The sequence below is a fragment of the Cyprinus carpio genome, chromosome B25 (genome assembly GCF_018340385.1).
Source record: "Cyprinus carpio isolate SPL01 chromosome B25, ASM1834038v1, whole genome shotgun sequence".
NCBI classification, from domain to species: Eukaryota; Metazoa; Chordata; class Actinopteri; order Cypriniformes; family Cyprinidae; genus Cyprinus; species Cyprinus carpio.
This window is the reverse complement of record NC_056621.1, coordinates 10,935,723-10,960,195: the sequence shown is the minus strand read 5'-3', so window position 1 is coordinate 10,960,195 and position 24,473 is coordinate 10,935,723. Positions and strand designations below refer to the sequence as shown.

The window sequence follows — 24,473 nt, the reverse complement described above, 5'->3', positions numbered from 1 at the left end:
TGGACTCTGTCAATATCTAATCTCAGAGTTTGAGCTCTCTTTTGACTGAGGTACAATTGTTGATCTTATCCAAACGCCCAGGCGCATCTTTCTGCCTCTGAATGCCGCGGTGAGTCTTAATGAAGATAACGAAACGAATATTTATTTTATTTTATTTTTTGCACACAAACACAGTGGCTTCTGCAAACAGTTTGGGATTAGACGAAAATAATCAAAGGTCTTTCCGCTTGACGCGCCTTTAAATACATTGAATATCGAACTCAGCCTTGTCGTGTTGAGCAAAAATTAATTTCTAACATACAGGACGTGGCTGTCGACTTGGAGCAAACTACATCCAGTCACCCCGAGGGAATTCAACTAATGTCGCCTAATAAAAAAAAAAAAAATAATAAAAAAAAACATATACACACACAAGCATGCTTATTAAATTACTTCATAATCACCAAAAATCCACCTCCAATAAAATCACGATTAGTGCCATAAATATTTTGTCAGGTGTTTTCACAAGTCATGAAAGCTTTTGCTATGGATAAATTATCCACATGACTGATTCTGTGCTCTTGATGAATTAAAAAGGCCGTCACTTTTCACTTTTTTTTTTTTTTTTTTTTTGTAAAATCGAAGTAGCTTTGATTAGCTACTAATTAATAGAAAAGCTAAAATCCACAGGCATAACATTGGCTTTAATATCAGGAAAATCTTTCTTCAGAGCAGAAAAAGCCCATATGTCGATTATTTAATCATCATAAACATTCATGCAAACGGTCCAACGTGATTCTTTAATTCATATTTAAGTAGAGCATCTTTTTTCTGTCGCTCTCTCTCTCATATACATAGGATATATTTGAACAACAAAATACAGCTTAATAAAATCGTAAAATAGTGACAGGGAGCGTGAAGTCAGACAGCCTAATCAGTAGTGTAACGTATCTTTATAAAGATATGTTTTAATTTTTAATAATATTATCTTTTTAAAAGTATAATATTTCCTAAATAATAATAGTAAATGAATATAAAATAAAACATTTTTCAGAATTTTTAGCACTTGCTAGTGTTTCACCATATAAAGCCGGTGGAAATGATAAGGAGGTTTCCCGTGATAAGTAAAAATGGTTATGTGTGCCAGGGGGTCCTCTTGCTTTCCTCTCTCTCTCTCTCTCCACACACACAATATAATATGCTGATATAATATGCTGTCACACACACACACACACACACACACACACACACACACACACACACACACACATGCTTGGAAGCAGAGGGTCGGCGTAAGGGAAAGCTGGCTGGACAGATTTAAGTTTACGCCTGATCGCGCTCTGGAGTGCAGGCCAGCGGAGAGAGGGAGAGACAGCACCTGGCCCGGCTTTAGCAACCCCATCTCGCTTTATACAACATCATAATAAGCGGCCACACCCCGCGCTTTCCACAGTAGATATCAAAAAAACTCCTCTGTTTCACCACCTTCACGGGGTGGTCTAAACGGCGGCCGCACTTGATTCTCATCTGTGTTCTCCCATTTAAAATGTGCATACCTCTACGAATCTGCCATAATATTTTGTACAAAGATATAATCTTTAATAAGGCTAATATTAAGTTAGGCTACGTTGGCAGCATGACTGTATCACTGGACAAATATCATGTAATAAATATGAGATACCATTACAAAGGCGATGTAAAGTGTATTTTGTGTTGTCATTTGGCATAAATAACACACTTCATAGTGGTAAAACTAGCTAACATGACGACTTTAGAGTTTTGAGACACGTTTTTGTTGGCCTGTATAAATGTAGGTTACATTCTGCTGGTGACAGTTTGTAAACAGCATAAATGAACTGCAACATTGCTTATTTTCTATTATTTTAAATTTCATTTAAATCCTGTCTCTAAAAAAAATATTTATAGACCTATTCACAACAAAATTTGTTTTTGTTTATTTTGTTTTTTTTTTAAAAAGAAAGCATAGGCTACAAAATAATAGCCTACCTCATTAATTCAAACAGTCTTATTAAACAGAATTATTAAGTGAGATGAACCTTAAAGAAACTACATGCTATGGTTTATAGGTTCTCAAATTCGCACACAACAGACAGCAGCTCCTTCAACTTCCCGGTTTGGGGAATGATACATGGCGTCAAGTGTGACGTGGGCCGTCACTCTAGCCAATCACTGCCAGGTTGAGGTTAATATTAAGAGAAAGTTGATAGTGAGACGAGGATGTCTTTTTTTTATATTCCGAACCACGTTTAAAGAAAGAGGTATTTTCGACAAGACGACACAGTTAACGTGCGAGGTTTGCGCGTGTCGTAAGAATCTCGAGGGAGAGTCCAAAGTTGGACCTGCTTTCATCTGTTATATAGGCTAGCATTTTCATCAATACTACAAAGAGGGGTTTACAATCTCTCACAGCTTTTCCCGTGGTTCCCTTTTCGACTTGTTGGACTGGATATTATTTACTTTGGGACCAGTTTTGTGAATCGGATCCGGAGGGGTCAAGGCTCATTTGGAAAAACGTGCCTCTCGTAACGAAATCACTCATATTCGCTAGCGGAACGGGCTATAGCGTTTATTGAGGTAAGTGAGTTTACAAGGTTCCAAACATGTTTTCACAAATGTTATGACATCAGATTGTTGCGCTGACAGCATTTAGTTGTCTGTTAATCTCGAGCACTACCTAATTTACCATGAATGTGACTGCCACGCAGAACTTTATTCCTCTAAAACTATGTCGTGAAATTAATTTATTATCCTTGAATACTTGACACACGTTTTAACACCATGCCAGTCAACTGCTTTATGTGCAACATAATTTCATTTAATTGGGTTGTAATGTCTTCGAAGACATTTGTAAACAGGACATCATGATTATGAGTAGCCTAATGTTATCTGTCAGATAAGAGTAGGCCTAAATATAATTTAAACGTTAAATCATTTAAGTAAGTTACAACTTTGTTTTCATTATTATAACAGTGCGTTTTCATTATTTTAAAAATCAAGCACGTCGCGCATCACTAAAGCTTTCTTTAAAAAAAAAAACAGAATAAAGTTGACAGGCTAACGTATTTGAGGGACTTTATAAATACATTCACCAGTAAGTTACAGAATAAAATTGGTGTCTATATAAAAAATATTTTCTAATACTAAAATTAATATAGTAATAATAAATAAAAATAATGTATGGTTGCCGCAAATTAATATTCTATATAGGCTAACCTACAAAGATATTAATTTTCCATAAAACAAATCTAATTATTCCTACAAAGCGGAATAACAACTGTTTATTTAAATATTTGTAGAAGAAATATTTTAAGTAGCCTAGTACAATATGGCTACTATGCAAATTACACTATTCAGTACTGATATAAAACACAGTCGTTAAAAATTCATTTCAAGATTAACATTACCATTTGACGTGCAATGCATAAACTTTTGCCCTGAATGAAGATTACACGGTCTATAAATTATGTCACAACTGTCATTTTATCGAAATATTTTATTGCTTACACTTTACGCAGCTTTACAGAAATCCACTTTCAGTAACTGATTAAAAAATAAATAAATAAAACATTAAGGCTGCAAAACATCTTTCCTCTGAAATAACGAGCAAAAGGTAGAACGGTAATAATTAAAATCATCAGCTCACAACAACTTGTCTATTATACCTAATGAAATGGAACAATGTGTAACTTGCTTTTTGGATCATGGCGCCTAGAGTTAGCCTACACAGAAGGGCCCTTTGCCAGTGCGGTGGTCGATGTCGCTGTGGGCAACCACACCAAAAAACTTTGGTAGGTCCCCTCCCCCAGAACATGGTGACTGGATGTGGGGCTTGCACTGGCCATAACGATAAACTTTTCCCACATTGCTTTAATAAGACCCAGTCTATCTCTAGTTCTCTCTCTCTCTCTCTCTCTCTCTCTCTCTCTCTCTCTCTCTCTCTCGCTCGCTCTGACGTCAGCTGCATTCAGCTGAACACTCCCCCCCCCCCATTATTAGTTTTTTTCTCCCCGTTGAAAACTTTTTGGGAGAGGCGAGGCACCGTCTATTTTGCCTGAGGCAAATAGCGACAAGATTAGGTTCTTTTTCATGACCAAACCACTGACTGCTAATCCGAACTGTGCTAATTGATGGGAGGACTACAAGAGTCCATCCGTGTGAAAAGTCTGGAGCTAGTCAAATATTTGATGTCGACCAACCTTTGAAACAGGTTGGTTTAACTATAGAGCAAATATATAGCATGTCTTTGATTTCCATAAGCATGCTTTAGTGGCTTCTTTTAATTTAAATAAATACACTGTTAAAATTAAAGTTCCAATTAGAACCTAAATAGCTTCGAAGTGTGATGTCATGGAATCTTCCATCCATAACTTTTTATTCACTAAATTGTGGTAGGCTACTTTACAAACAAACATTTTTTTTCTGAAGAACCTAATTTTAAAATACAGGTTAGATATTAAGATGCCTGTTTCTTAATAAGCTTCTGTGCTGAACCTCCAAAAACACTGAAGAGTTTTAATTTTTTTTAAAGTGTAAGGTTAAAACTGCTCTATTTTAAGGACAACCATCAGTTAGGTTGCTACGAATATATTAAACAGGATGGAGTCGACAGGCTACAGACTAAAAAACTAAAAAAACGTGTTGCACTTCAAGCTTAACTTTCTTCTCAGGCGAATCCAGCAAAATTTTAAATGGGAAGGAGAGGGAAATTATTCGAAAATATCAAACGGCGTGGCGGGGTCGCACCGCAGGACCCGAGATGACAGTGCATGACGGTCGCGCCAGCTCATTATCCGACTCCCATTCATGCGGCCTTTCATTGCGATGCAGACTCTTTGGCAGTGTCGTTTGTTTCCTCATTGTGCTATAGTCGGGAATGCAATGGTTGTCAGAGCTCGCATTCACTTTCGCGATAGTTTATTGATGAGCTCCGACTTTTAGCACTTTTCACATGTCAAAACGAAGTCAAGTGTATGCAACCACAGCTTAATTTTATGCTCCGTGCGTCCCAACACATTTTGTCTCTCTTTAAAGCTGTCCCACCATGCTATACGTCCCCTCCCCTCTCCATTTCTTGTATCCCAACCCGGAATCTATTCCACTCCAGTGAACGGGTGGAACACCCCAAGCTGCGAGTGGCGAGCTGAGAGTGCAGCGCATGTAACCTCGAACACAGGCGCGGAGGGGTTGCTTTGGAGTTTACCGAGGTGTGTGCTAATGTCCAAGCAATCAACAAATGTAGTTTAAGTGTCCGGCCATGGACGTAATGATATTTTCATTTCCCCCTTGGCAACCCACGACACAGAGTTTCTTTTTCTCCCGCTGAAAACGACAACAAATCACGCTATTAATGTAAATAGTATGGGGTCTCCCAATTGATCGTTGAGCGCGCGCCGTAAAGGCTGATGACATTCTCAGACACCAAGTCAACAGTGACACGTGGAGAAAGTTTGGGCTCGTTTCAATTGACAAGAGTAGCGTGAACAGGCACAATAATAACGGAATTAAGTAAAAGTGTAAGTAATAAAGCAGGCCTACATTTAAGAAATGCTTACTTGTATACAAATATGCTTGTTTAGTATTTAACAACAAATAAGTACTGCCACGGCGAATTCTCATAAAAACATGGCACTATATATTCCAGATCATTCCAAGAACATGCTTATATGACGACAAAAAAATAAATAAATAAAAAAATAAAAAAATAAATTACCATGGTACTTCCTGGTACCTTTTTCCAAGTGTCTAGTCACACAGAGTTTAATAACGTGAACGCCCTAAGGCATTTCAATGGAAAAAATCTGGAGAGAATAATATGCTTATGAGGAGTGAATCGAGTGATTAAGTAGGGATGAAAACTAGCTTTTTTCTCGGCCCTGTTTCCCGCTCTGTCACCGGGGAAGGAGGAAGTGTTTTGCTGGGAGATGATGACAGAGGTCAGGCTCAGCTAATGGGCCACTGAAGAGGAGAGGAGGCGAGGCACAGACCAGGAACACATACATTAATACACGAGTGCTATCACCAATCAGCATAGGTGCGCGCCCTCTCTCTCTCTCTCTCTCGCTCCCTCTCTTTCCCCCTCTCTCTCACTCTCTCCCAAGAGCGCACATTTCTCAGTCTCGCGCAGTCTTGACATCCCATTTTATTGTCAATCTCTGTTTCCTTCGCAGGGAATGTAAATTTTCCACCCGAGATCAGTTGGAAACTATAAAAGACAAACAGTTTGAGGACGATTTTCTAGGACTTCAGAGTCTTCTCCTTACTGTAAGCGAAGTATATCAGCGAGGATACGAAGGCTGTAGGAACTATGCCTCAAAAAGGTAAGTTAAGAAATGTTTTTCTTTCGAGCAACTTGCACGCATATGCACCACTTACAAGTGAAACTGCGAAATGCACGCTAGCTTTAAACATATTTTTAAAACTAGTGGTTTGTAAATAATAATTATGGAAAAAAAAAGTTATGTAATGGCCTTGAAGAAACTGTTTATCAAAACAAAAACTTTCAACGAAAGGCACGATACTAAAAAGGAAAACTTAAAAGCTGCACAACCTCGTGGTGTCAAACTCTATCAGGGATTTTCACGGACGCTCTTTGCCTTTTTATGCTTTAGCTATGTCGAGTTTTGTGCCAAGCAAAGTTCTTATTTATGACAGAGGAAAGCAAAAAGTCACAGTAGGCCAAGACCGCGATCAGTCCTGAAAATGGGAGCTCAATGACCCGATGAGGTAGAGTGTCAGGTTGAATCACACCATCACATTCAGCGGGGCGCCACCACCAAATCGCACCGTGAACTTGGTGTTTTGCTTTTCAGTCAGGGAAACGCTGCCCTTTTTTGTCCCAGACTAACTATTAAAAAGCAAAATTACGTTAATGTCTACACTTTAAACTTAACAGTTAATTTAGTCCATTTTTTTGCTGTTAAGTTTGTAGTAAAAAACGACCACAAATATGATCGATATTATATTTGTATCTAATCTAAATCTGTGTGTATTAGTTGTCTTATAAAAGTATCAAATGAAACATCTGATAAATATATAGCCTAATTAAATGCTGTAAAATTAAATGCATCTAATTCTATGTCTCTGTTTTGATTTTACGGTGCCAGTAATTTGCATGCTATAGCCTAATACAGGCTACGTATAGTAGTTTTTATACATTTGTATAAATCAGCACCGTTTTCAGCTTTCAAAACTTTCACAAGAATCTACTTTCCGCGGAATATTAAAGGCTTTAATAAGTGTGCTTAATTAAGAGCCTTCATGTCGCACATTAGAACGAACAAAATGCAGATTAGGCCCTGTCAATTACAGATAGCACTATTAAAACAGATCATTAACTAAAAAGATGAGTCAAGACAGAAGACCTTAAGTAGCCCACGTGGGAAAGAAATACTGAATGGTTTACTTCGTATAAAATGTAATCGTGATATTAAAAATGTTTATTTGCAATCCAAAAATGGTTTTGAATTGGTTATTTCTAGAGGAATTAAAAAACAGTGAAACGTTGTTAAAAAACTTCTGAATATATCTAAAGAGTTAAAAAATGATTAAAAAAAAAGCAATACAGTAAAATACTTATATTTAAATATAAATGGTATTTTATGAAACACGTGCAACGCTGGCTGGCGATTGGAGTATGTATTTATTTGTTGCTGTGCACTGTAAAACGCGCACACAAGCCATCTACTTAAAAAGAAAGAAAAATAAATCAAAGCAGTGAGTATTTCTTCAGTGGCCTCCTTTTCGGTAAATGTATTGAATGGGTTCTTTATTGCAATTGTCTTTTACCAATTGAGCGCCCCACTGCGCTGTTGTATATTTTTTTACAGCCCTTAACGACACATACCAGTAACACAATTACCTCCAGATACTTATAACAAGAAATTACTTTTCTATTTCGCGCAACGAGACAAACAAAAAGGCATTGAGGTAACGGGCACCGGGTCATAGTGAGCTGCACTGGCTGTTGCGGTTGAAGTGGGGTATGCTGGACCGGGTGTAGGAGGAGGAGGAGGGGGGCTCGCTCCCTTCAGCTCTTTGTATTTTCTGAGAGTTGTTGGTACGTTTAGTTGGAAGCGGTGTAGCTAGTTAGGGAGCCCGGGTTTTACTCTCTGGGTTTTGGTGTAGAGGGAGAAAGAAAGCTATTGTTAAAATTCAGCGGGGCTTTGTCGGGGACCCCTCACCCCCTCCTGGCTTTACTTTTCCTGCGCAGCCAGGCGAGGTAGACAGCGTGTGTCACCAGAACAGAGTATCTGAAAGAGAGGAAAAAAGTAGGCCTTGCCCACAACATTTGAAGTTTTCTAATCATGAAGGTCAGGGAAAAGCAGATACAAATACATTATTTGTATAATAATAATAATAACATTAATAATAATAATAATTTGACATTATTATTATTCGAATAAACAATTAAACTCATAATTAGAAAACAATTTTAATAAACACTGGATTTTATTAATTAAGCCGAAAAACAGACTAATTATTGTAAAATTTATTAGTCATAAAAAACACTATCCTAAAAAAGCTAATATTAGATTTAGTTGTAATGCTAAAGAAATAATTAAGGATAGGTGTACTAATAAATTGTTTTGCTTTGTCCTAGGGATATTTTAATAGAGTGAAGCAGATGAGAGTCTATAAATTGTTTTAAGCGGACAGTCAACTCTGTTTCCAGGCAAGTTTTAAACCCTGGACATAAGTTTATTTGTGGAGACAGTATTTTTTGTTCTCACTTTTTGCAGCATGAATGCAAAAATTGGGAGGCTTCAGCCTTCACAATAATTGTCCGTAACTTTCTTGCACACAAGTCTTACACGCAATACACTTGATTTAAAAATGTGAAACTGACCATTTTTATTGGTTCTTTATGATTAATAGAATACTATAACCGGGCCACGTGGGAGTCTGGCGTCGCGTCCATGATGCAAAACAGTAAGTGGTGTTCTTTTCTTTTTCTGAAATGCATTATCATTATTAAAAAGAAAGGTGTGCTAGGGTGAAAACACGAGAGAAACGTGAGGGGCGTCTAGCCAGCAAAGCATTTGTTGTGGTATATTACTGAAGGCAGTTTACGCTGTACGTCAGGGGTGTTGGGCGTGTCATACAGCTCCCTCAAAGTAGCTGAACACTGCATAGTAAGCTAAATTGCTTAAGCCTGACTTTAACAATTTTATAGTTTTATGGATCATCGTAAGCCATTATTTAAAATTCTACAGGCTACATTTGAGAGAGCAAAAATTACATTCCCAGCTACAAATTCTTTGAATTGCAAAAAAAAACTCACAAGGAAGCCTGCATAGCTACACAATCTAGTTAGAGTGTCTAACCCATATGCTCTTTGCATAATTGTGTGTGTCTGTGTGTGTTAGAGAGAGAGGATGTTTCTGCTTGACTTGCTTTTAAATAATTGCTGAATTAATGTTAGCATCGGCGGCCAATCCACCTAGTCCATTAGCAGAGACGAAATTGACATTGCATGATTCTGATGGAACGTCTATCATGTTTATGAAACACCGCGAGAGTGAAATAATAGACTGAGCTTTGATGCAACATTGAGTGTTGTAAGAGCATGAATAAATTACATGCGCGGATGTGTCTGTGTGAGTGTGTCTTTCACGGCAATTCGATGGTGTGACGAGCGACCACTACTACAAAATACGATAAATACCTTGCACATTCGTATGTTTGGAATGAAACCAAACCCCGCCCCTAAACCTACCCGTATGGGGTGAAATCGTAAGTTACGAGTGATTACAATTAATCGAGAAATACATATTTGGTCTCTCTTAATGCTAGGTGGACAAGAGGTGTATGACAATAAATGAGACATATTTTTCTCTCTTAATGCTGGACAATATTTTTATTACAAAAGTAACGAAGGTGTGTTGAATGTCATCCTCTCATTTCTATTGCTTATTGTTTTTCTTGCTCTGTCCTCATACTAACGCCTGGTGTATGTGTTAGTCACTAATTTTGACGTCCATAGATTATTTCTGTTGTTGGTGCAAAACTTTGGGGTTAAAGAGCAGCGTTTAAATCTAGGTCAGCTGAAGTGGTGCACATTACACTGTATGAGCGATAAATAAAAAATGAATATTCACATATTTTGCCTTGAGATAAAAATAATAAAATAGGCTATTACGCGCCGGAAAAAGTTTTTGCCTAAAAAACTTTCCGTTGATTTTTTTTCCTTCTTAAGGATAAACGGTGTTATTGTACACAAATGTTGTCGTATGATGTCTCGCGTGTATTACTAAAAAGATATCATTCGGGTTAGGCCTTTGGTTTGTTTAAAGGTCACAGGCGGCAATCCAAGCTTTGTGCTAATAACTCTTGGGTGTATATAAAGAGGAGCGTCCAAATTGACACCATATGTCTTCTTATTAATTGATTAGAAACAGAGTACCGCGCGCGTAATGATTGCCACTAGGCGAGACCGACACCATTCACCGTGGGGAATTAAAGAACGATTAAGACTTAACCTTTCAAGTGAAAGTTTGATTTTATATCATAATCTGCATGTTGTTGATCTTAAATCAAGTTGGTGTATTTTTAAATACGTACGGCATTTGATTTCAAAGCCAAATGTGTCTATTTAAAACTAATTTCGAATTAAACTCCGCTTCGAAAAGGGATATGGATTTTCTTTCCGCTTTTCTTCGTGTTAAGTGTGCCAGAGATATTATCAGAAATAATTCGCAGGTAGTGTGCATAATAAAAATAAAACATTCGTGCATAATTCAGATTTTATATTTCGCTCTGCAGATTTATTATGCATAAACCTACAGAACAAAACAGCATCCCGCAGACTCGCTCCCAGTGCGTAAATATAGGCAATGCAGGTTTGTCACTTGGGAAAAAAAAAGAAATGTCACTTTTAATATATTGAGGATGAGGCGCGCCCCCGTGGACGTACACGCGCACAGCCCCTGGCTACCTTAAAATTAAGCTTCCCTTAAAGGGGAAATGAGTAGAGTCCAATTTAGTCTGAGTGATATCCAAATGCAGACAGAAAGGGTCGTTTTTATCATGCTACTATTTGTCGTGACGATGCGATTTCAAAAGCAGAGCGATGTCATAAAGTGACATGCCTGCCACAAGTGCTCCAACTGATCTTTTCAATTAGCCTTCCATGCATGATCCAGGGCGACTTCCGCCTATTTCCAGAAATTAAGCTCAAACTTGACATGCAGCTAGCTTTATTTTAAAGACAAATGTCAGGCAGGCTCATCATATTTTCCCCCTCTTCTATATTTGGAGCTTATTTATTGCAAAGGAGCTTGTGCTCTTGGACTCAATTTAACGCGAAGCATCGGAGGGAAGGGAGCTGAGAAGTAAAGCAAACCGGGAAGACTGCTTTTCCATTTTGGCTTCAGGTTTGGTGCCTTTGGTCTGCTTTTTAGGGGCTTTTCCACTGACAAAGTAACATAATGCTGTGCCTTGGTTGATGCTTTTTTAAAAAAGTTGTTTTATTTAATGTGTGAGGCTATGGTTTAAACCATGGCAGCGTTTAAGAAGTTTTAATATAATGCCACAAATAGCATTACGCCATCTGATCCGTTTAAGGCTTTGCAAAGATGCGCAAATCTCGGCTCAGTGGGTTGGAGATGTTTTGCTCCAGATCATACGAGAGCGCTGACGCTTAATCAATGTTCTGCATGTGTAATTATATTACAATTGTGCATTAGGAGATTATGATATTACGGGCACATCTGGGGAACAGTCGAAAACATATGACAGCTGAACAACAGCAGTAATGACTGGCTATGCTGATTTAAAAGCGATTTACTCTGAAGATTGAGATTTGTTGACAATGCTCTTGTAATGCTTGACTCATTATAGACAATCGCGACCTGAATGCTTCTATTGAAAACAGATGAGATTGGATTCTATTTAAATAGAGTCTGTTTTTTTGAGGCTGCTGCGCTAAATGCTTGGCGATTTACAACGGGATCTTACCTTCTTCTTTTTAAGGTCACAGTGGAGTGAACCAGCTCGGCGGTGTGTTCGTCAACGGCAGACCGCTGCCAGACTCCACGAGACAGAAAATAGTTGAACTCGCTCACAGTGGCGCGCGGCCGTGTGACATATCCCGGATTCTGCAGGTGATGAGAATGCATATTTTCCGTTCACGTGAAGCCTAAATATTTATACAGTAGTTTTGTTTCACATTTGTGCTTTCACACTTACTTTTTTCCAGCAGTATAGTAGTTTTTAAAATTATTATTATTATTATCCTTGCATTATTAATGCCAGCGAACAACGAGGATTCATTTCAAATTTCATTTTGGAATGCATAAACCGTGGTCTTGTGGAATGGATCGAAGCACTTCTCTTTTTTCCCATTTGGCAATTTTTAAAATTGGCGACCGAAATGCATTTTAAAAAGTGCATAATTTTCTCGTACCCCTGAAGACATATTTTTCGTGTTAAAGGTATTTCTTGTGTTATAGACCCATGCTGATGCAAAAGTCCAAGTGCTGGACAATGAAAACGTAAGCTTATCATTGCTTGCAGTATACACTTAACATTTCACGCTAGTCTTAAATAATGTATGTGAATTGTTTCTTTTGTTTTCCATCTAGGTGTCGAACGGCTGCGTGAGTAAAATCTTGGGTAGATATTATGAAACGGGCTCCATCAGACCCAGGGCGATCGGAGGAAGTAAACCACGAGTAGCGACTCCCGAGGTGGTCGGCAAAATTGCCCAGTACAAGAGGGAGTGTCCGTCAATCTTCGCGTGGGAAATCCGAGACAGGCTGCTATCAGACGGGGTCTGCACAAACGATAATATACCCAGTGTAAGTTCATTCAAAGAACTTAATGCGTAATAGTTTGATGCACTGTTTAAAAAGCATGCATTAATGACATTGAACGTGAACATTCTCCAACTTCGTTCTTCCCCGGCCGCTGCTGTAACCTCCTCTTCACCAGAGGACAATGCAATGCGATGTAATGCTCTGGCATGTAGGCCTGTACAGAAACGGGGCCAATTGTTCCAAAAGCCAACATGCCACATCGCGGATGCGCTCTTTAATTAATGTGCTGCATCTTTGGGTTCGTCTTTCAGGTGTCATCGATAAACAGAGTACTGCGCAACCTGGCTAGCGAAAAGCAACAGATGGGCGCAGATGGCATGTATGAAAAGCTGAGGATGCTGAACGGTCAGACCGGCACGTGGGGGACCCGGCCGGGATGGTACCCCGGAACCTCAGTGCCAGGACAGCCCAATCAAGGTATGGCTATTTTACTTTCCATAGAGGAAGGCTGTGTCAAAATGGACATCGGATTCGCTAAATTTGTTATTTTGCAACCTGGAGTAAATTATAATTATTTTTTAAAAAGATAAAACAATTCACATATTAATAATGAAAGTAGCCCATACTTCGTTTACATGCTTTTAAGTAGCCTATTATTAGATGATATATACAATTTAAATAAATTAGGCTATGCATGTTACACGGAGTTTAATGTAGCCTACTGTTATAATATCAATCATTTAATGACGTTTGAATTAATAAATGCATTAAATACCATGACCATAATAATTTATAATACTAATGCGAGTTGCAATCACCTTCACAGTTCTTAATCGAATAAACAAGGATTCCCTGTACAAAATATGCTTCTGTCACACAGAAAAATGTGTTATGGGAACAGTTCTGTCGCTATGTAATAGCTCATTATAGAGAACGTTTTGTTTCCCATTAAGGCGACATAAATACGCGTTTAGTTTGAGGTGACTGCTGTGGAAATGTTCCACCGCAGACACCCTGGACATTATATTCCAACATCTGCCAATTAGACTTGTACCTGTTAAAGGCGCTACACAACGAAATACAGACACATTAAAAGATATGATAGATAGAGAATTAATGTCTGTGTAATATCGGCCTGTCAAATCATCGACTGGTTTACTTTACAGCAACTAGAAAAACAAAACAAAACCGTGTTTAATGCAAAGAAGAGTAGCCTAAAATGGGCTATATAATAGACATATTTACTTAAAATACAGTGTAAGATACGCCTATGGATTAATTTGAGTTCGCGTGACATGCTACATAACCTACATATTTAATAGCCTACTGTTTATTGACATGTGGCCTCGTATACGCACCGTGTTTGAGACAAAAACGTATTGACAAAAGTGCTCATTTATTTAATTCTGTGGATTAATTGCCAGACCTCTAAAACATCTAGTTTTTGATTTGTTACGACAAATATTAACCTATAAAACATAACTTAATGTAACAATAACAATCATCAATCTGTGACTGGCTATTTTTTCGAGTCTACAAACAATGTTTTTTTTTTTTAAATAGCTAACTTATATCATTTTCACCTCTATCATTACGAAGTGCACTTCCAAAGTAGGCTATTAGTCAGGGTGAGGTTTCAGAGCGAGACAAATATGGTCGCAATCTGATGAATGTCACGCAACACTGAATAAAATAGCGGATTCATCTGGGCTGACAGGACGCTAAAAGAGACAACTCTATCGCATTCAGAGGACTCATAGCAGCCCCTCCCTCCGCCATAGGCTCGTGGTGCTAAAGCCGTCTAAAGGATTTGGACACTTTTCCTTTTCCAAGGGTCCTCGCATGTTTTGATCAGCTGAAAGATGCCGCGGTTGTTTTGCCACCTTTTTGCTCGCCTTCCGCCTCACCGGTTACGACAACGCCCCAATAAGGAATTATTTTATTTCCCAGCGCCTTTCTCAGAGAAAACAAATCCAAAATCTGGCGACAGTTGTTCAGGCTTTTGAGACCAGGCTACACAATAGGATTAGCTCTTGAAAAGTGTGGATACTAAACACAAAGACCTTTTAAAACTTTCTTAGAACATAGAAATGCACTGTCTTTGAAAATTAAATAACTTGGAGAAGAAAAGGAAAGCTAGTAGTCTATTAATGTGTAGCCTAATATTTCTTACTACATCAGTAGAAGAGTAAACATGTCTAATTCACATCATATCATAAAAGGTATGGAAAAGTTGATTTTTGACAGCATATTGTTCCAGTGATTATAAATGCATGCAATGAGCTTCATTTTAGCCTCTAAATTAACATAACTCAGTTCACCATCTCCAGAAAATATATCTAAAAAATGCACACATTAAGCAAATAATCTACTTTCAAAAATACTTTAAGAATGGTGTACAATGATTTTAACTAATTTAACTTCATATTGTTTCCTATAACTAAACACATGTGTTTCTACTCCATGAAAGTTTTTATCTGGATCAACTGTAACCTGTTGGAAACTATACATAACTAATAAAAACTATAACTAATAAAATTATTTAATTTAAGATAATGAGTTCAAAAACCTTAAGATTAGATATATTACATTTTTACATATTTTTACATTTCTACATTTTTTTCTAAGGTATATGTAGGGAAAATGGAACGATAACTAATAAAATTATTTAATTTAAGATAATAATTTTTTTTTTTTTAATTGGACTCTGTGTTTTCCAACCGGTCACAATTGTGATGTTTACTGGTCCTATGAACATTATTTTAAATACATTCATAACAGACCCTTTAAATATTATATATTCCAAATTATGACAGGTTATACATGACTTCTTTGTATAGGACACAGAAATCATCTTTCAAACGGACAGCTGGGTGCCCATGTGACTACTTATACCTCCACCCATGTAAGAGTCCAAAAAGTTTGGGGTTTCATTAATACCTCACAACTCCCTGCTAAACATCAATGTGTTTCTTAAGAGTTTTCAAACTTCAAACTCAATTTTAATTTCAAATGTATCTGGTGAGGTGGCCTAATTAGTCACTGGTGTCCAACAACACAGCAGGTTAAAGCTTATCGACTCACAGTTGCCACTCCAATCCTTTAGTCTGAGACAAACAAGAGGCTTCGTATTTAGATGTCTTATTCACGGTGGCCTGGCTGTTTTTCTTCCTGCGCCTATAAGAAGGTATAAATCCTAACCGAGGTTGAACGGGCCGGCCCTAGGGACAGTGATTAATGACAGTAGAGCATAAAGGTTAACACGGCGAGCTGAAAAGTCTGTTGACTGGAATCCTCGTGCTACAATGACTGCTGGAGAGAATCCTTTTGTCGCCCGCTCCAATTGTGTCCTCAAAATTCAACCCACGAAAGTTTGCCATCCGTCCTCCCAGCGAGTATTTAAGAGTTACCCTTACTCTCCCGCATTGTGTGGCTGTGAAAGCATCCCTCTCCTATTCAAGTATTGGTGGTCACCTCAATAGCTCTGCAAACACCCATATGGTGGCCGAAGCCTAATTGAAGAACTCGGGAATGAAAAGGGGGGAGAGGGTGTTTGGTTTTTAAAAAACATTTCAGAGGATCTGAAAAGGTTTCTGGGACATTTTATCGCATTTCTGTAAAGCCCTCAAGCTCGTCAGCCTTTGTGACTCGATGCTGAAAGATCTAAGTGAGCGTACTCTAAATGTTTTCCCACAACATCGCAGACGGTGATACAGTAGCCTATAAAACGCTCCACTAATTTTCTACCAAAATCTAAATATGACAAACCATGATATACCTTAATTAAAACCTAGAGTCCAAACAGAGAATGAGAAGTGTGAATAAACAGAACAAACTTACATTTTATATTTCCTTTCCTTTCAGATGGCTGCCAACAATCAGATGGAGGTGGCGAGAACACAAACTCAATAAGCTCCAATGGAGAGGATTCAGATGAGACCCAAATGAGGCTTCAGCTAAAAAGAAAATTGCAAAGAAACCGCACATCTTTCACACAAGAACAAATAGAAGCACTTGAAAAAGGTAAACATGAAGATTAGAGCTTATATGAAAGCATCTGTAGACTAGCTACATTCTTTTAAAGCAACTGTTGTGGAATTGAACAGAAAATGACAAATTTTTTTAACTCATGACTTATTTTTGAATGTTTCAACCAGAGTTCGAGAGAACGCACTATCCTGACGTTTTTGCACGAGAGAGACTAGCTGCGAAAATAGATTTACCAGAAGCAAGAATACAGGTGAGCGAAAAAACTCAAAAATCGGATGAATAGAGATAAATTGGTACACTTCATAATAATTTGCCATTGACATTCTTTTAAAATATTATTATAAATGGCTTAGCCACTCAAACAATGTCCCTTTAAAGAGTTCTGTGTGTACGTATATATATATATATATATATATATATATATATATATATATATATATATATATATCCCTGCATTTTTCTTGGCTGCTTAAATATTTATGTAAAAAAAATTATATATATAAATATATATATATTACAAAATTCATTTGTAGCAGATATGTATTTAAATAATATTTTTCTTTATGAGAATGTCCTGCCCACTAAAACCACCTGCTATTTATAAATAATAATAATAATAAATGAGCTAGGAAATACATCAACATGGAGATGAAGATTTAAAGGAAAATATTAAATACAAAAGTGTCCCGCTTTATCTTTCTTCATCCTAGAAAGCGATTGTTCTACGTTGTTTTTAAATGTTTTTGATAACTAACTAAAGTACATCTCTCCAGGTGTGGTTCTCAAACAGAAGAGCAAAATGGAGGAGAGAGGAGAAGTTAAGAAATCAAAGAAGACAAGCCACAAACTCTTCGAGTCACATACCCATCAGTAGCAGCTTCAGCACTAGCGTTTATCAGCCAATCCCTCAGCCCACAACGCCAGGTAAAACCTCCACAACGTGCATTATTGTTGGCTCACGAGGGCCATAAGCAAATGCTAATGAAAATTGACCAAAATGGTATGTTTAGATTATTTCTTCCTTTTTTCAACAGTATCCTTCACATCAGGCTCTATGTTGGGAAGATCAGACACAGCCCTTACAAACACATACAGCGCCCTGCCACCAATGCCAAGCTTCACCATGGCCAACAACCTTCCTATGCAAGTATGTCTACATTTGTCAGTTTGGTGCCTCACACTGTACTATATTGTTCTATGCTATGTTGGGCTTCCCTTAGTATTTTAAAGGATTAGTAATTTGATATTTCCGAGCACTGTAAAGTCTTATGCAATTACAGCATAGAGGTCTGTAAGGCTGTTTCTATCAGATGTGAGTGTTGCTGACAGGTCTGCACTTTTTACCCCCTCCGCAGCCCAGCCAGACCTCATCCTACTCCTGCATGTTGCCCACTAGTCCTTCAGTGAATGGGCGGAGCTATGACACATACACCCCCCCACACATGCAGGCACATATGAACAGCCAATCAATGGCCACCTCAGGCACAACCTCAACGGGTAAGCGTTTATTCCTCTCCTAAAGCAAAAAAATAAAATAAAATTGTAATATAATAAATTCGTTTATTAAAGATTTTTAATATTTTCTTCAATGTTTTTACAATTTTAATTAAAGTGAATTAAAATATAAAATAAATAACATTTATTTATTATTAACATTTGAACAATTAAAAAAAGCAGAAAATGCTCTGAAATCACATTTGTGACACATAATGAGCCTCAATGTTTTCTGAAGTTTATTTTCAAAATTTGATTAAATATTTGTAATATTGAATTTATTTTTATTTAAAATTTCTATTGTATATTTTATGATTTAATTTTCTATAATATACAAAACTTAAAAAAGGATTTAAAATGTATTATTCTTTTAGATCATTTTAATATTTGATTTTAAATTAATTAAAATATTAAACAAATATTATATATATTATAATACAATAAACAAATAAATAATATTATAAACAAATTAAAATTTGTATGACATTTTATGACGCTCCGAAGTTACATGTAACACATGACGAGTCTTAACTTTTTCAGAAATGTATTTATAAACTAATTAAATATTGTAACTATAAGTTAAGTAAATATCTAACTTTTTTATTTAAAATCTCTATTTCATATTTTGATGTTATATATTAAACATGCATACTCTATATATGTTTTTTTATTTTTTATTTTAGAATTTCTCTTAAATTACATAATATGACAAGCCTAAATATGTCGACATGTTTTCACCATGCTACAGGTCTAATCTCGCCTGGAGTGTCTGTACCAGTCCAAGTGCCAGGCAGTGAACCAGACATGTCCCAGTACTGGCCCAGACTACAGTGAGAACAAGACACACGAGAACAAAAAACAAAAAAAAAGGAGAAAGAAAAGAGAGAGGAGTTTCTTCACCTCCTGACGTCTTTCGGCTTCAAGGCAGGGCTGTTGAGCAGTATTTAAGTATGGAAGGAAAAGAGCAGACTCTAAAGGACCTTTTTGTACTGGGATAGTGCCACTTCTCTATCATTCTTTGGACACAAAGACTTGAAGAATAAAAGAGAACAGACTTCTGTAAAGTGCCCGGTATTATATCGTAAAATGAAAAAAAAAAAAAAAAAAAAAGAAAAAAAAAATCTGTTTTTCAGTTTCCAACCTAAGTCATTTTGATGTATTTGTACATGTAATGGCCAACTGTATGTTATGACAAAAAAAAAGAAAAAAAAAAAGAACAACCGTGGATGGACTGTCAAACCAAGTTGGTCTTGCATCGGTGAGAGGAAGATCATTTGTGCAGGCTTATTCTTCATTCTTTTTTCATCATCAGCTGATATCAAGAACTGCCCATTTCTGTTTCAAATGTGGACCTGTAAAAACAAACAATCTCTGTATCACTTCAAGACAAAAATAGCAACAAAGTTCAAAGGAAGCCAAAGCTTTCCAAAGCTTGCAGACAAAAGTAAGCTGTTTGTTGAACATGGTGACTGCTGAACCGGAGGAGGAAAATGTTTGGTAGTTTAAAACGGTAGATTGTGTCTTCGGTATAATTCAGTTTTGCTTATGTCAAAATGTAAGTATTTGTCTTCCCTAGAAGTCTCGCAGAACAATTTCTTTAATAAAAATAATTTCATTTTATAATTCTCTGAATATTCAATACATGCTTTTTCACTGAAGGCCACTTTTTAAACATAACTACCATTAATGTAGCTGACAATAAGAATGATGTATTATTTATATAATCATCAGATAATTCATATTACATTTTTTAATAATTATTAATACATCTGCTAATTTTAAGTGTTTGATGGTTCAAGCAGATGGTTCTGAAACATAAAAATGAATATTTAATATTAAGAGAAAAAATTAAATGAAAAACAAGATTTTTTTTTTTTTTTATCTCCAAAGGCGTGATTGAAAATATATTTATGTACCATAATCATCCAAGTCTGCATTCATGATTACATTGATTTCCATTCAGAAATAACTTGAGCTCTCATATATGTGATTCTTGTGATATATTTAAATAAGCCTGTTCTCTTTCAAATAATCTGCATGTTAATAATGTTGTGCCATTTAAGTTAAATTGTTTCATAAAGAAATGAAAAACAAAAAAGTGGGGCTGCATAGTCAGAAAACTCATTCACTTCTGTGCATAGCTGTATGAACGCTATCGGCAGGGTTGCCAGGTCTACGTAACAAAACAGAAAAAAGTCCCACCTTGGTTGCAATTGTGTTTCGGGGGACAGTGGATTTCACTTCAACCCACAGACTAAAAACAGCCCGCGGCAGCAGTGTAAAAAATTGCCCAATTCCACAGGAAAAGCACAGACTTGGCAACGCGGATTATCGGCATGCATTCAAGAAACATTTCAGAAAGTATGATGTTTGAAACACCACTGCAGATATAATGTGAAAAGTAGCAAACAAAAAGAACTCAAGCAATCAAAAGCATAAAAAAAAACAATAGATTTATCTTACCAGTAAGTGTAAAGAATGATTGCAGGGTAAAATATGTGATTTTGCCCCCTCGGGAGACTCAGCAGGGAGGGAAATGTAGAGAAGAATCCTTACAGGAGAGCGGTCAGGTATGTGTGACTTGGCCTGTTCGTCACATACAGAAAATACATTACAAAACATCTACAAAGACAAAATGATACAGTAGACTGGAAAATGTATATAATTCGCGTATAACTAACTAAATTGAAATGACAGTCATCTAAGTTTTCTGCATTGATGTAATTAAGAACTGAGTAGAAGTTCGGATTGCAAATTTGTGTTGATATTAAAGACAACAAAAAGAAACAAAGAGCTAAACTTCAAGCTGATGGTTTAATTTAACTGTTGAATTTATGAGATGGCACTGTTAACGTTAGCATAAAGGGTACCATCTAGTGCTGTCAAATGATTAATCGCGATTAATCGCATCCAAAATAAAAGTTTTTGTTTACATACTATATGTATGTGTACTGTGTATATTTATTATGTATATATAAATACATACACATACAGTAAATATTTTGAAAATATTTACATGTATATACATTTATATATTTATATTCTTATATTTTATATTATATATAAATATATTTAATATATAAACATTTTTTTCTTAAATGTATACATGGATGTGTTTGTAATTATATATACATAATAAATATACACAGCATACACGCATATATTATGTAAACAAAAAACTTTTATTTTGGATGTTAAATTAATCGTGATTAATCATTTGACAGCACTAGTACCATCATATTTAATTGCAGGTAATTCATGATATATAGCCTACGCTGTGGGAGTTTGAGTATTGGATGAATGAAGCATCTATGAACTGTAGGCTATTCCTCTATTAACAGCCGCAAACAATGTATATTAATAGTTTAAGTTGTTGCAAAATTCAAGCATTCAACAAATTAAATTGTAAATATATATGTTTATAGGCTACTGTATATGCAAGGAAATTAATTTGAGGGTCTGATAAGTGCATTTATAACAACTGAAAATATCGTTTTAAAATGTCTATTGATTGGTTTAGTGCCAAAGAAACTATGATAACCTAGAGCATTCATTCAAAAAAAAAGTTTCTTACACAAAAGCGTGACAATTCCTACTTCCTTTCTCTTTTTTATACATAGGCTGCTAAAAGTCAAACAAAGTACACACAAGCTATCCATGTATGAAAGCTGGTCAGAAACAGTCTTGTCGGGGTGTGTTTTCACACCAGCGAGCACAACGCTAAGGAGACTTGCAATGGGACATGAGTTCAGCCTGCAGCGATCACATTTAACCCACTCCGAAATGGAAACCCCAGATATGTCTGTTTCATGTATACGGCTGTGAGAATTTGACTTGATTTGGTTGTATGTTTAGTCACAAGAGGACTTCAGAGGTGGAGAATACCTCTGATTGAAAGTGAGGCAAGACTTTATTTTCTCCAGCCAAGGAACAAACAACAACAGACCTTTCATTTAGGTTCATCTGCAAAGGTTTTCAGTGTACAGTCATGACAAGAGGCCATGAGATGTGGCCTAGTGGTTTGCGCACAAGGCCGTGAGCTGTGTCTGGGAGACACAAGCTCAAATTTAGCTTGTGATATTATTGATTCCTCTTTCCCTTCTTCTCCCCATCACCTCCTGTCCTCTCCTGCTATATCAATGAAGTGGCAAAAAGCCCCAAAATAAAATGTAATACTATAAATTTACAACTAACATTCAAAACTAACTGAAAAATTATAGTAAAATGCATGATATGAAATAATAAAATATTAAAATCATAAAATAAAGCATAAAACAAAATATAATAATATATATTAATAAGTATTCAGTAATTATAATTAATTTACATTATTAAGTTAAATAAATATACAAAAATAATACAATTAAATAACAGGAAAGAACAATACTGATCAATTTAAGATGATTAAATAACACATTTGTTGTGATTTTTAATAAATATATAGTAAAATAATAAAATTAAATAACTTTGAAGAACAATACTGACCAATAACACATTTATTGTATGCATGTATGTATGTGTATGTATATATATTTAGATAAACTAGTGGGATTTTTGTTTGCACAAGGAGTCTGACAACAGCCAGAAATCTCTGTGTGGAGCACTGGCTGTTGTCAGACTACCTGTATTATTACATTTAATAACAAAATGAATGTTTGGAAATGTAAACTTATATTTCCTACTGACACACCACAGCAAAAGATAGAAATAACTGACTTGAAACCATTTTTAGCTGGTGAAAATACTAGTGTTCTAATAATTTTGGCTACCACTCTGTATTTATATATATATATATATATATATATATGGTATGTGTGTTTTTTTTCATCAGAGCATGTGTGTGTGTGTGTGAAATAAAATGTAACAGGAAAGAACAATACTGAAAATTTTAAGATGATCAAGTAGAGATTATTAAATAACATATCCACAGTGAATTAAAAAACAAATACTGAATATTAAAATAATAAAATGAATTGAATAAAAAAATACAATTAAAATTAAATTAAATAATAAAAAAAAAATCAGAGAAGAAGAATACTGAACAATTTAAGATGATCAGTTAAAGATTCTTAAATAACACATCTGCTCTAGATTTACAGGTTGTTTACAGTATGTGCTAATCGAGTGAGTTTGAGTCTCAGGACTTGCTTGCATGAAGCGGTTAAATAGCAGCAGAGGAAATCCAGGTGTTTCTAGCCCATGGCTGTGCTGCTCCCCACCTCAGCCCCAGCACTTACTGGATTCTGCCAAAGCCTGTTCGCTCAAACGCCTGGCTGTGTCTGACAAGTCTAGAGGCTAAAGCTGCATCTCTGCGGAACGAGAGAGAGAGTGAAAGAGAGACACAGAGGATGAGGAGGAGGCTAAATAGACCAATGAAAAGCTAGAGAGAGGGAGATATTTTGTCCCTTTTCTGCAGTCGAGGAGCATTTATATATGACAGGACACAATTATGTTTCGCTCTGTTGTTGGCTGCAGATGCGTGCGCTCTGTTGTAATTCTGCTCTGCGCATCAGTCTGAAGGGTCTCTGCACTGCAGACCCCTACAATAGAGTTAATGCAGCTGTGTTTGAAATGATAAACACAAAGGAAACGAGGCGAAAATACAAAGATGCAAAAACAAACCAGAATCAGGCAGTAAAACCAATGTTGATTGTAAATCTATACTGTAAGACCAGTACTGAGAATGCTTCTATTTTGCATTATTAATAAATACATACATACATACATATACACACACTATATCTATCTATCTATCTATCTATCTATCTATCTATCTATCTATCTATCTATCTATATATATATCCATATATCCATATATATATATATAGATATATAGAGAGAGAGAGAGAGAGAGATGAGAGAGAGAGAGAGAGAGAAAGAGAGAGAGAGAGATATAAAATAAGATAGATAGATAGATAGATAGATAGATAGATAGATAGATAGATAGATATTTATAAAATATAAAATAATATATTCATATAAAATATTCTTTTAATAGCTATATATTCAATATAAACCTTAAATATTTATTGCAATTATATTATATATTTATAAAATATTTTAATATATATTGCCATATATTGTAATATACATTTTAAAATCTATATACAAAATTTCTTAATACATATAAAATAGAGTATATAAATATAATAAGATGTTTATTAATCAATATTCAATTTCCAATATATTTTTTTGTTGTTTAAATAAATAAACACTTATTTTATTATTTATTTA

The 24,473-nt window shown here is 35.9% G+C and overlaps 1 protein-coding gene across 4 annotated transcripts; it reads left to right on the top strand.

Annotated features, from left to right (window-relative positions):
* Positions 1-2,198: 2,198 nt before the first annotated feature.
* Positions 2,199-19,862, top strand: pax6a (paired box 6a). 4 transcript variants are annotated; one of them, XM_042752877.1, is made up of 13 exons: positions 2,199-2,574; positions 6,168-6,317; positions 8,875-8,928; positions 11,971-12,101; positions 12,450-12,491; positions 12,582-12,797; positions 13,067-13,232; positions 16,620-16,778; positions 16,913-16,995; positions 17,519-17,669; positions 17,780-17,892; positions 18,101-18,242; positions 18,988-19,862. In XM_042752877.1, the coding sequence occupies exons 2-13, from the start codon at positions 6,305-6,307 to the stop codon at positions 19,071-19,073; spliced, it is 1,356 nt and encodes a 451-aa protein (XP_042608811.1). In that variant the 5' UTR covers positions 2,199-2,574; positions 6,168-6,304; the 3' UTR covers positions 19,074-19,862. The 4 variants fall into 4 exon arrangements, with proteins under 4 accessions (XP_042608811.1, XP_042608813.1, XP_042608812.1 ...); XM_042752878.1 differs by lacking the exon at positions 2,199-2,574 and adding an exon at positions 5,887-6,031; XM_042752880.1 differs by lacking the exon at positions 2,199-2,574 and adding an exon at positions 8,600-8,671 and having other exon boundaries at positions 6,060-6,317.
* The last annotated feature ends 4,611 nt before the right edge of the window (positions 19,863-24,473 follow it).